A 12,971-nucleotide genomic window follows, 5' to 3' on the forward strand; every position below is an offset into this window, starting at 1 on the left:
CTTTATTGTTTCAGCACGGATTCCTTGCTTCCATTGCCGGGTATTCCCTGTGGGAAACCCTTACAGCTGCCTTCGCTGCATACGACGGAGAATCCTCTCTTGAGAGATTTACGCTTGTAGACAGCCTCCGGTTCTGTTATGTATGTTCAATCTTTACTATTTAGTTATCAGGCCGTCCTGTAACAACTTGATATTGATTGTATTGTCCATATAATCTTTGGGTTTAAGGTCAGAACCCGTCTTAGTTTTATGGGGCTTGACCCCCTTTTGAATGTAATGATATATTTATATTTGACAGTGCTCCGTCGAAGCTGCTCGTATTTGCAACAGTGTATAGACATTAAGCCCTCGGGCATTTCCTGTGTTTTAATGGAATTTTCATTTTGGTTGCCGATTTTGCAAATAGATATGTGGGTTATATTTTACTATGGCATTACTTGCTCACACGCGGCCTCCGCCTCGGTGTTACTGGGTTATGTTGACAGTTTTCAGCTCACGCTCTCTGCAACTTCTAAGGTTGCATAATATCATTCTACATGATATGTCTCGGTGGCTGTTCAGCGTCTGAACGCTCAAGCCCTTTCCTTAAGGAATCCCGCGAGCTTTCATGCATAACTTTTTACAGTTCATCTGTTTAATATGAGGGTTTGTATTTTACATTTGCATGCATAGTTTTTTTTTTTTTTCACAGTTCATGTGTTACATACGAGGGTTTGTAATTTTATTTGCATGCATCGCCTTTCGGCCATACTAAGAATAATACCCATCACCGTGTGCATGCACAGGTTCTCTGCTATGATTAAATCATCTCTCACAGTTATTTACTTCAGTTCTCGCGTTGGCTTAAATGTTTCTTTTTCTAGGCTACATGCAATGTGTAACGTACATTTAACACCACTGTCTTGCCTGTACGATATCACACAGTTCTTTCACTTGTTTGTATTCCACCAGTGCACGGTTAAGACCTTGTCACAGGTTCTTTGTTGGAGTCTTTTTGTGCAGTGAATACCGTGACCCGATAGTAAATATTTGGAAGAATATAACTATTCTTTGTTTTATAAGTTCGCCCGTTTAAGAATACTCTCTACACAGAGTCATTAAGTAGTTTTGCATAGGTTAATGTCTGTTTTTGTTATTAACTACTCCATTATTCGGGACTGTTTCCAACCACAGTCGGCTTTTTAGCTCAGAGTGCTAAGTCTGGATGTTAATGATCTTTCCCAAATCTAAACTCGGGATTCAATCTTTTGGTCTGCGATGTTATGTTCTAAATGCATTATTTTTCTGTCGAACGGAAGAACTCTGTTAATGGAAATGAATCGAGACGGTTACTTGTAACCAGTGCTCAGACTCAGGCTACCTACTCCTATACAGCCTTACACAAACTCTGTAACCTTTACTTGACCCGGGTATTATCCCCGTCTGTCCATTAACTAACAATTTTCTACCTCAAGTTCACATGGTACATTGTTTTAACAGTATCTAGGAAAAACAATCGTCTTTTCCTATTCAAATTACTACAACTTTAATGCATTTTCATTTTTTTCTATCAGGGACTACCAGTTTGGAACCGTACCTAATTTCCTCTGTCAGGAATGGTTTTTTTTCAAACAGAAGGTCACCTGAGCTTAATTTCTAATCTCCTCCCAGCCAATGAGATCCATCCTTCAGACGGAGTTCTCCCCCCGAGCAATCCTGCAGGCCTCCAGCCCTCAACAGGAACAGTGCACTCCTTGTGCCAGGTTATCTGGTCCTCACCAGACTTAACCTCCCTGCTCTCCTTCTTCTTGGAGCAAGATTTTTGTTTTCTTTTTCCTCTGTCTGTCCCAACAGCACAGAATGCCTCAGTTAGGGCTTTTTCCCCCTTTTGGAGGGTAGTTCCATCAGTTATCACAACTGATCCTTTTCTTTAAGATTCACCTCTTAGAGGCTGCCAGCAATTCCAAGAAAATATTTAAATTAAATTATTCATTCAAAATTTGTTTGCCACAGTTTTGTTTAAAACATAACAACAACTGTATTAGTCTTTTACCACAGTAACTTTCAAATTTACATAAACCTGGGGTCATTACATCTCCCCCTCCTGAGATTGGACATCGTCCCGATGTCTATCTCCTGTAAACAGGTTTGGATAAGCCTCTCTAAGGAGTTCCTCATCTTCCCAAGTGGCCTCCTCTGGTCCATAGTGCTGCCACTGCACTTTAGCTTGGGAAATAACTCGTTTCCGCAGCTGCACTTCTCTCCGGTCGAGAATGGTCAGTGGTTCGACCAGAACCTCGCCTTCCGGCTCGACCTGCAAACAGAAACGGATTTAGTTATTTTTCAGTTTATAAACAATGCTTATCCATAATAACCAGATTACTTCTTACCCGCACATTCTGCCATTGAATCACATGTTTAGGATCGTAAACGTATTGCTTTAATACGGATACGTGAAACACATTGTGAATCCTAATATGGTTTGGTAGGGCAAGTTGATAGGCGACCGGTCCTACTTTGGCCAAGATCTGGAAAGGCCCAAAGTAACGAGGTGCTAGTTTGGCACATCCGCTCCACTGCAAGGTACTCCTTCTTGGTTGGATCCTCACAAATACATGATCCCCAACCTGGAATTCCTTAAATCTTCTTTTTTGATCAGCGAAACTTTTCTGCCTGTCCTGAGCGGCTTTCAAGTTAGTGCGCACCCTTTTTACTGTATTCTCCATTTCCTGTAACATATCAGGACCAATTCGCAACCTGTCTTCCGGTCCACCCCAGCTTGCGGGTGTGCGGAACTTCCGCCCATACATAACCTCAAAAGGACTCATCTGAGTTGAGGAATGGTACCCATTGTTGTATGCGAATTCGACTAAGTGGAGATAGTCCTCCCATTGAGTTGGCTTCATCATAACGCATGCTCTCAGCATGTCTTCCACAACTTGATTTACTCGTTCTGTTTGGCCATCTGTTTGGGGATGATAAGCTGTACTAAAATTCAGCTGTGTTCCCAGTTCCGCAAACAATGTCCTCCAAAAAGTTGATGTAAACTTGACATCCCGATCGGAGATAATCACTTTCGGCAGCCCATGCAATTTGAACACATGCTGCATGAAAATATGGGCAATTTGTACAGCCTTATATGTCGATTGCACAGGTATGAAGTGTGCTGCCTTACTCAGCTTATCCACTACCACCATAATGGAATCATTATGCTTCTTGGTCTTGGGCAGTCCCGTTATAAAATCCATGGAGATAGTCTCCCACTTCCATTCTGGAATGGGTAGAGGTTGTAACAGCCCTGCTGGGTGCATGTGTTCCGCCTTAATTTGCTGACATTCTAGACAGCGTGCTAGATACTCAGCTATTTCTTTCTTCATTTTTGGCCAGTAGTATTCTTTGCGGAGTGTGGTAACCATTTTCTGGTAGCCCGGATGTCCCGCATAATGGCTGGTATGAAATTCATCCAAAATCAGGTTCTTAATGCTGTCTTCATTGGGCACATACAACTTATTATTAAAGCACAACATATCATCATCATCTAGTTTGTACCCTTGTTGTAGTTCCTTATCAGATTGTTGCTGTAATTGCTGTTTGATGTGCTGATAAACAACATCTTGTTTACCTGCTATTCTTATCTTTTCCAATAAGGTACTTTGCCACTTACTAACTGAAATTCTGCACATACATTGCACCTTCCGACTTAATGCATCCGCTACTCGGTTTTCTTTACCCTTCAGATGCTTAATTTCAAAGTCGAACCCACTTAAGAAGTCAGCCCAGCGAGCTTGTCTCGTATTTAAGGTGGGTTGACTGAAGTAGTTCGTTAGACTGTGGTGATCTGTTAATAACAGAAATTTTCTGCCCAAAAGGTAATGTCGCCACATTTTCAAGGCATGAATGACAGCAGCCAGCTCCATGTCATAAGCAGAATACTTCTGCTCATGCTCTTTCAGCTTTCTAGATTCATAAGCAATGACCCTTCCATCCTGCATCAGCACTCCTCCCACACCTTCTTTGCTTGCGTCCGTGCAGACTACGTAATCCTTGTTAGGATCAGCGATACTTAATATCGGTGCAGTAGTGAGTAAGTGCTTGAGCTGCTCAAAGCTCTTCTGACACTCTGAGGTCCACTTAAATATTTTTCCTTTCTTTTGCAAAGAGGTGATTGGGTATGCTACTCTCGAAAAGCCTTCGACAAATCTTCTATAATACCCTGCTAACCCCATAAAGGACCTAATGTCTGCCACGTCCTTTGGTATAGGCCACTCCATTATAGTTCTAATCTTCTCAGGATCCACTGCGATGCCCTCTTTAGTGTTCACGTGGCCCAAATATTGTATCTCCTCCTTGTAAAAATCGCATTTGCTGAACTTTTCATATAATTGATGTTCCCGCAAAGTTTGCAACACCAATCTAAGGTGTTCCTCATGTTCCTTCCTTGATTTGCTGTAAATCAGAATGTCATCTATGAATATCGGCACAAATTTGTCTAAAAATCGCTGAAACACACTGTTCATCAAACACATGAAAGTGGCAGGTGCATTTTTCAGCCCAAAAGGTAGCACCACGAACTCATAGTGCCCATACCGCATTCTGAAGGCGGTTTTAGCGATATCTTCCTCTTTTATTCTGATCTGATGGTAACCAGATCGCAGATCAATTTTTGAAAATACTGTTGCCCCCTTCACCCGATCAAAGAGCTCGTCGATTCTAGGCAAAGGATATTTGTTTTTGATTGTAAGCTTATTTAGCTGGCGATAATCAATGCACATCCGTAAAGTTCCATCTTTCTTTTTGACGAACAGCACTGAGGCTCCCCAAGGCGACACGCTGGGACGGATGTAATTTTTATCTAACAGTTCTTGTAGATGCATCTTTAATTCTGTTAGTTCTGGCACACTCATACGATAGGGTGCCCGTGATACAGGTGCTGCCCCTGGAATTAGCTCAATAGTGAAATCCACATTCTGTTTTGGTGGTAATCTCGGCACTTCCTCGGGAAAAACATCTGCAAACTCCTTCACTATTGGAATGTTACCCAGCATGGCAGTTGTGTCTTTCTGTTTGCGTATCCCACCTGGATAGCATAGATTTGGCATTTCTTCTTGATGCACTTAGCTAACTGGGTAGCTGTAATAGGTCGAATCTGCACAGGGTGTCTGATTCCTTGCAATTCCTGCTGATCTCCCAGGTCATCCTTATAATATATGGTCTTGGTCTTGCAGTTCACCAAGGACCAGTGTTTCTCCAACCAGTCCATCCCAATCAAAATATCATAGGAGCCCAACGGTAATACATTCAAATCTGCCACTATTGGCTGCCCTGCTAAGGTTAAGGCACAATTATTTACCTTGGCCAAGACTCGTCTCTTGGCTCCTGTAGCTAGTTGGACCAGCCACGGATTTTTGAATTTTTCAGCTTGCAGTTTACACTGTTCTACTATATTCGGACTAATATAACTTAAGGTAGCCCCTGGGTCTATAAGAACAGCTAAGGACAGGTTTGAGATTTTACCTTCGAATTCAATCATAGATGGCTGGTACTCCGCTTGACGGTCCTCCAGCGCCGCATTGATTCTGGGCACACTACGTGCCACGTCCCCAACCGTTGATGCCTCATGTATCTGAGATATTTGGTCTGTTCCTTTCCTCTGTGGGCAGTTTTTAACATAGTGGGGTCCTCCACAACCCCAGCATTGCACTGGTGGTCTAGTCATCCCCTCACCATCTGATCTAACAGACTGCTCATTTGCCTTACATTCGCTCATTGGTCTGGACCGGGGCGCGTTCCTTGCAGCAGGTCTACCTTTACCAGTACTCTTATTCCCACTGCTGCGACTTCCTTTGCTGCTTCCAACCACCCGACCACTTCTTTTCTCATTCGATCTCTTGCTGGAAGTGTCCCCCTTCTGTTTACTCTGTTGGTAACAGATTCTCGCCTTACAGATGGCTTCATCCATGGTTCTAGGATTATCGAATTCAATCCTTTCCCTTATGTAGGAAGGTAGGCTGCTCACAAACCTCTGAACCTTGGCCTTTTCCTCCTTGATGTAAGGTACATAACGTAGCAGCGAGGTAAAACGATTAATGAACTCGTCCATGGTCTGCTGTCCCAGTCTTAAGTCGTGAAATTCTCTAGCCTTCTCATCATAGAAGCGCTCTGTCAGGTACCTCTCCTTGAAATACTTCTGGAACTTTTCCCATGTAATAGTTCGTTCGCTGACCCCTTTGACTATCTTGATTTCCTCCCACCACAAGGTTGCCTTGCCTTGTAACTGGAAGATTGCCAATCTTGCTTTCAGGTTGTGGTCGTACTCATACAACTGAAAATACTTGTTCATATTGATCAACCAGGCTTCAGCAGCTTCCTCTTGCTCACCATCAAAATGTGGAGGTTTAATCTTTCGGAATTCTCCCTGCAATTCCACTTTCTGACGTTTTGATGTTTGCTGTTGAGGTGCATTATCAGAGTGATCCTCCTTATCTTCGGAATTTTCAGGTTCCATTTGATGATTTTGTTCTTCTGTTACCCTTTGCTGTTCTGCACTGGGGTTGGACAGGGGTGGGTTTTGCCTGTCTGACAGGCTCTTCAGAATCTTTTCCTGTTCAACTGTCAGACGTGCGTTGTCCTCTCGCAACCGTGCCATTTCATTTTTCAATTCCCGGACAGCTTCCAGGATTGCAAGGTTAGTACTCCGTGACTCTGCATCCAATTGCACCCACAGTTCTGCATTCTCTTGAGGGTTACTGCCGGGTTCTTGCATTTTGTCTCCTTTCTGGTTTTAACTGTTGATTGTTGCAATTCTGTATATCAGTTCAAATAAACAGAACATAGTTAAGTACATTGTTAGCCTGCATGAGTTTCTTGGTGTACGCTTCTGCATACTGGATATGTTCTACCTGAGGCCACAGTGTTGAAACTGGGCTCTGATACCATTTGTCACGTCCCCATCCATATATCCATAATTTTTTTTTTTAAAAGTTATACATATCAACTTACCTAAACATAACGCTCATAAGACTTTCCAATCATTATACCCATAACCATGCCAATTCTATATGCCTACAAGTGCACTTTACCTTTATTTTTCAATTATCAAAACGTTTACATAAGCATGAGCAATTATTAAACATATACATAAGCCTGAGCGTCTTAATGTATATATGCACAACTGTTTACGGATATACATATTCGATCTGCCTTTCTATATACATACATCATAGAGTTAATATATCCCATACTTTGGATTTACTCTACCCATGACAATTTGCTCGAGATAATTTCCAATGGTTAATGGTGTGGACTTGATGTCCCGCCGCAGTGCCTGTTGACAACTCATCCTACCATAAAAGCGGCAGTACTTCCAGGGCAGGTGGCATGACCTGGTTTCACCAGCCACGTGATGCTTTGGGATTGCAGACTTTGGTTTTATCGCCACAGGCTCCCGCCTTACTTCGACGACTCAGATCAAGTTTGGTGATCGGAGGGTTGGAAATTGTCAAGGGTTTTACTAAGACTTTTAAGTGAATTCAGTTTGTCATTGTCTTCATTTGGTGCCGCGGCCTTTGCGGACCTGGTTCAATGTTCCTTCCACGGTTCGATACCAACTCCCTTGTGCTTCCAGACTGCAACCCTCCAGGGTTTGTCTTCCTGTTCAACATCGAATCCTCGCAGGTAAATTTAGTTGACAGTCCTTGGTTAAATTTTGAAGTTTTGTTAACCCGGAGGTAACGCTTACAGTTTTCTCATAGTTTCCTTGTCGGGTTTGTATAGCTGCAACCTGCTACGCTGCAGATCGATCTATGGCATTCTCTCCAACGGCGCATCTCACCGGCATTACACAGGTATGTTATGACTTTTCGTACCCTGCCCTGGTTTATAGTGATTAGAGGTTTCAGGCTAAAGCTGTTACATATAATTTGGTATGAATCTTTATTGTTTCAGCACGGATTCCTTGCTTCCATTGTCGGTTATTCCCTGTAGGAAACCCTTACAGCTGCCTTCGCTGCATACAACGGAGAATCCTCTCTTGCGAGATTTACGCTTGTAGACAGCCTCCGGCTCTGTCGTGTATGTTCAATATTTACTATTAATAATCAGTCCATCCTGTAACAACTTGATATTGATTGTATGGTTCATATAATATTTGGGGTTTAAGATCAGAACCCGTCTTAGTTTTATGGGGCTTGACCCCCTTTTGAATGTAATGATATATTTATATTTGGACAGTGCTCCGTCGAAGCTGCTAGTATTTGCAACAGTACATAGACATTAAGCCTTCGGGCATTTCCTGTGTTTTAATGGAATTTTCATTTTGGTTGCCGATTTTGCAAATAGATATCTGGGTTATATTTTACTATGGCATTACTTGCTCACACGCGCCCTCCGCGTCGGTGTTACTGGGTTATGTTGACAGTTTTCAGCTCATGCTCTATGCAACTTCTAAGGTTGCATAATATCATTCTACATGATATTTCTCGGTGGCTGTTCAGCGTCTGAACGCTCAAGCCCTTTCCTTAAGGAATCCTGCGAGCTTTCATGCATAACTTTTTATAGTTCATCTGTTTAATATGAGGGTTTGTATTTTACATTTGCATGCATAGTTTTTTTTTTTTCCACAGTTCATGTGCTACATACGAGGGTTTGTAATTTTATTTGCATGCATCGCCTTTCGGCCATACTAAGAATAATATCCGTCACTGTGTGCATGCACAGGTTCTCTGCTATGATTAAATCATCTCTCACAGTTATTTACTTCAGTTCTCGGGTTGGCTTAAATGTTTCTTTTTCTCGGCTACATGCAATGTGTAACGTACATTTAACACCACTGTCTTGCCTGTATGATATCACACAGTTCTTTCACTTGTTTGTATTCCACCAGTGCACGGTTAAGACCTTGTCACAGTTTCTTTGTTGGAGTCTTTTTGTGTAGTGAATACCGTGACCTGATAGTAAATATTTGGAAGAATATAACTATTCTTTGTTTTATAAGTTCGCCCGTTTAAGAATACTCTCTACACAGAGTCATTAAGTAGTTTTGCATAGGTTAATGTCTGTTTTTGTTATTAACTACTCCATTATTCGGGACTGTTTCCAACCGTAGTCGGCTTTTTAGCTCAGAGTGCTAAGTCTGGATGTTAATGATCTTTCCCAAATCTAAACTCGGGATTCAGTCTTTCGGTCTACGATGTTATGTTCTAAATGCATTATTTTTCTGTCGAACGGAAGAACTCTGTTAATGGAAATGAATCGAGACGGTTACTTGTAACCAGTGCTCAGACTGAGGCTACCTACTCCTATACAGCCTTACACAAACTCTGTAACCTTTACTTGACCCGGGTATTATCCCCATCTGTCCATTAACTAACAGTTTTCTACCTCAAGTTCACAAGGTACATTCTTTTAACAGTATCTAGGAAAAACAACCGTCTTTTCCTATTCAAATTACTGCAACTTTAATGCATTTTCATTTTTTTCTATCAAGGACTACCAGTTTGGAACCGTACCTGATTTCCTCTGTCAGGAATGGTTTTTGTTCAAACAGAAGGTCACCTGAGCTTGATTTCTGCTCTCCTCCCAGCCAATGAGATCCATCCTTGAGACGGAGTTCTCCCCCCGAGCAATCCTGCAGGCCTCCAGCCCTCAACAGGAATAGTGCACTCCTTGTGCCAGGTTATCTCGTCCTCACCAGACTTAACCTCCGTGCTCTCCTTCTTCTTGGAGCAAGATTTTTGTTTTCTTTTTCCTCTGTCTGTCCCAACAGCACAGAATGCCTGAGTTAGGGCTTTTTCCCCCTTTTAGAGGGTAGTTCCATCAGTTATCACAACTGATCCTTTTCTTTAAGATTCACCTCTTAGAGGTTGCCAGCAATTCCAAGAAAATATTTAAATTAAATTATTCATTCAAAATTTGTTTGCCACAGTTTTGTTTAAAACATAACAACAACTGTATTAGTCTTTTACCACAGTAACTTTCAAATTTACATAAACCTGGGGTTATTACAACACACTATGGTGGATAGATAAATATTACACATGATTGTAATGGATAAATATGATTTTTCACCAAACAAAACATGTGAAGTTGAAGAATATCGAATTTCTCCTCCTTTAAGATTCTTGCCTTAGACTTATGCACAATTTTTTTGTTAAAGGAAATCAATGAGGCTTTTCAAAACTGCAATTACCCATCATTAGCACAACCAACAATGAGCAAGATTTGGCTTTTCTGATGTGGCATTTTCAAAGAACACCACTTCAACAAATTTAGTGAATGTCTTGTGTTGAAACCACAAATGATGTCAATGGCTACAAAAGAGTTGGAAAAAAGGCACAAGGTAGACTAAACAAACATAACAAGACTATTATGTGTGGAATATATTGTTGTTATGTACACAAAATTATGTCAAAACAGTTTTGAAAGGTGTATTTGATCATTATCCATGATAAAATGGATATAACAAAGACTTCAATCCAAGGGCTGCTGATGATAAAATGGATATAACAAAGACTTCAATCCAAGGGCTGCTGGTCAAACTAAAATCTATTGTATGAACAAACTTAGGTTTGTCATTCATAGGAATGCTAACACATGGGCATAAGGTAGGAGGTTTTGGTCATTTCTCCCTACCATTTGTACATTTTGGAATGCTGGTCAAATTAAAATCTATTGTATGAACAAACTTAGGTTTGTTATTAAGAATGCTAACACATGGGCATACGATAGGAGGTTTTTGTCATTTCTCCCTACCATTTGTACATAAGGGATCAAAATTTACTATTACATCCTTTATAAATTGTTTGAGAGACCTCAAAGACTCACACCTTGATATGTATGGAAATCTATTTTATGAGAGTGGAAGTTCAAGAAACCCCTTTCAAATGCATTACTTCACGCTCGTATTTACTTAAAATGTAAAGGGATGATTTTATGTGTCGTGGATGATAAAAAAAATTTAGAATGTTGATTTTAAACATCTTCCTCCATATCTGTTGTTATATTTGGACACTGCAGCAAGTGACGACAAAAAGCACTATCATTTCTATGGCTTTTCATGTTTCATGTGGCCAGATGTTCATATTCGAACCATGGACCATTTGGCGTTTCTGAAAGTCGTTATATACGAAACGACGAGGCCTTGTGAGGACAGAAGCCTGGTCATTTCCATCGATGGAACAACATGCACATAGGGTTTTCTTTCTTCCATGATCAATCAACCGCAGATAAAAACAACAATTATTACGCTACCTGAATGGCAAGTTTGCTCGAAAATTGCACGTCAGGACCTTGATTTATTTCGAGAATTTAAAGATGTGAACAGAGTTCCTTAAAAAAAAAAACATTTTAAATTGTTATCTGTTGTAAAGGTCACTTTGCATCTAACATTTTAATACTTAATTGCAGTGGCAGTAGAAATCATGCGGGGAATCCAAAAGAGTAAAACTGAACGTGGGAGCATAATTTCTATCCTAGATCTTGATGGGATTTATAAATTTGGACACGAAACTTGATGGTTTAGCGTAAAATATACAAGAATCCAAGAACTTGGAAGCTGCACTTTTTGCACTGCAGATGGAAAACATCGTATCACATGTACCTTTGATCACATTTTGGCTTCATAGACATATCGATCTTCCCTAAATATATAAAGTTAATTTTGTTTTAGGAATCGGATTTGGTTTCATCTCGTCCACATTTTGATAAAGGTTCTCCTAAATGAAATTATTATGGAGTTGAGAGAAAACGTGTTCAACGGTAGTTATGATGTGTCTCCTCCATAGAGACGTATAGAATCCACGTGGCCGAAACTTTTTATATATAAAATTAAAGTGCATATGGAAGTCTTATATACATATAATTAATTGCGTACATATGGAATTCTATACGAAGCCCATCAATTTTTAAATTCTATTTAAGTGTGCATTTTTTAATATTGTGCACCGTAAGCTGTTTCACTTTCAATGATCAATAATTTTTAGAATTTATTTAAGTGTGCGTTTTTTAATATTATGGGCTATGAGTTGTTTCACTTAGGATGCTCAAAAAATATTATGATTATATGTTTATAAGATGCTATTATATAAATTATATATATATATATATATTTTGTGTTATTTTTTTCATGATAGTTTTATTTAGGTTTATTATATATATTCTTGTTTCAATTGTACTAAAAAATTTGTAGAGTTTTTTAAATCATATGTTTGATTTGAATAATTTACAAAATCCAAGTGTCCTAAAGATTTGGAGGGCACTCAATTTATTTATGCATTGAAAAATGCATTTTATATAACAAAATAACATAGGGTTGAAGTTTGTTAGCAAGTAACTCAAAAATAGTATGGATAGGGGCTCGTATAGCATTGCTTATGGTTTGAGAGGAATATTCTTCTTCTGGACTTAAGGTTGCCTATATATCCTAGGGGTACAAGCATTATGATGGATACGACACTTTTGGATGCTACTATCAATAGAGGAGGATTTGACGATCTTAGTAACTAAGAAAACCATCTAGTTGAGGAGGTTTTTGGTGAGGGATTTGTGGGAGGAGGAGGAGGAGGATAAGAGGTTGAGAAGTTTAGATTCATAGGTAACAATGTCCATAGGAACCGAGAATTTGCCTTTGTATCCTTTGAGAGTAACAATTTTAGAGTTGTCATTGAGATATCAAATGGCTTGAAACTCATCTTTCGGAGATTATGTCTAGGAGGCTTACACTAATGGAGGATCCTAACACAATCTTCTCATATTTCTTTGGTTTCATGGGAAGGGAGATGATGAGTAATTGACTCTGCAAAACATAGAATTTCTTACGTAGGCATGTGAAAGGGGGTAGAAGAGAGGTTATTGACAGTGGGAGGAGAGTTGGAACATAAACAGGGATAACTAGTTAAAGACTTGTTACCATAAAACATTTTATTATTAGTATTATTATTATTAATTTTTTATTGATATTAGTATTTTTAATATTATTATCATTGGTACATTTATTA

The 12,971-nt window shown here is 39.9% G+C and overlaps 1 protein-coding gene across 1 annotated transcript; it reads right to left on the reverse strand.

Annotated features, from left to right (window-relative positions):
- Positions 1–1,618: 1,618 nt before the first annotated feature.
- On the reverse strand, positions 1,619–6,742 carry LOC149142947 (uncharacterized). The gene is made up of 7 exons (XM_089451630.1): positions 5,494–6,742; positions 5,132–5,301; positions 4,567–5,039; positions 3,314–3,426; positions 2,370–2,944; positions 2,281–2,293; positions 1,619–1,821 (listed from the first exon to the last, which is right to left on the reverse strand). The coding sequence occupies exons 1-7, from the start codon at positions 6,740–6,742 to the stop codon at positions 1,619–1,621; spliced, it is 2,796 nt and encodes a 931-aa protein (XP_089307756.1).
- Between the last annotated feature and the right edge of the window lie 6,229 nt (positions 6,743–12,971).

Source organism: Pinus tabuliformis, chromosome X (assembly GCF_031772625.1).
Source record: "Pinus tabuliformis cultivar Carrire ecotype Pingquan chromosome X, CPIR1, whole genome shotgun sequence".
Taxonomy (NCBI): Eukaryota; Viridiplantae; Streptophyta; class Pinopsida; order Pinales; family Pinaceae; genus Pinus; species Pinus tabuliformis.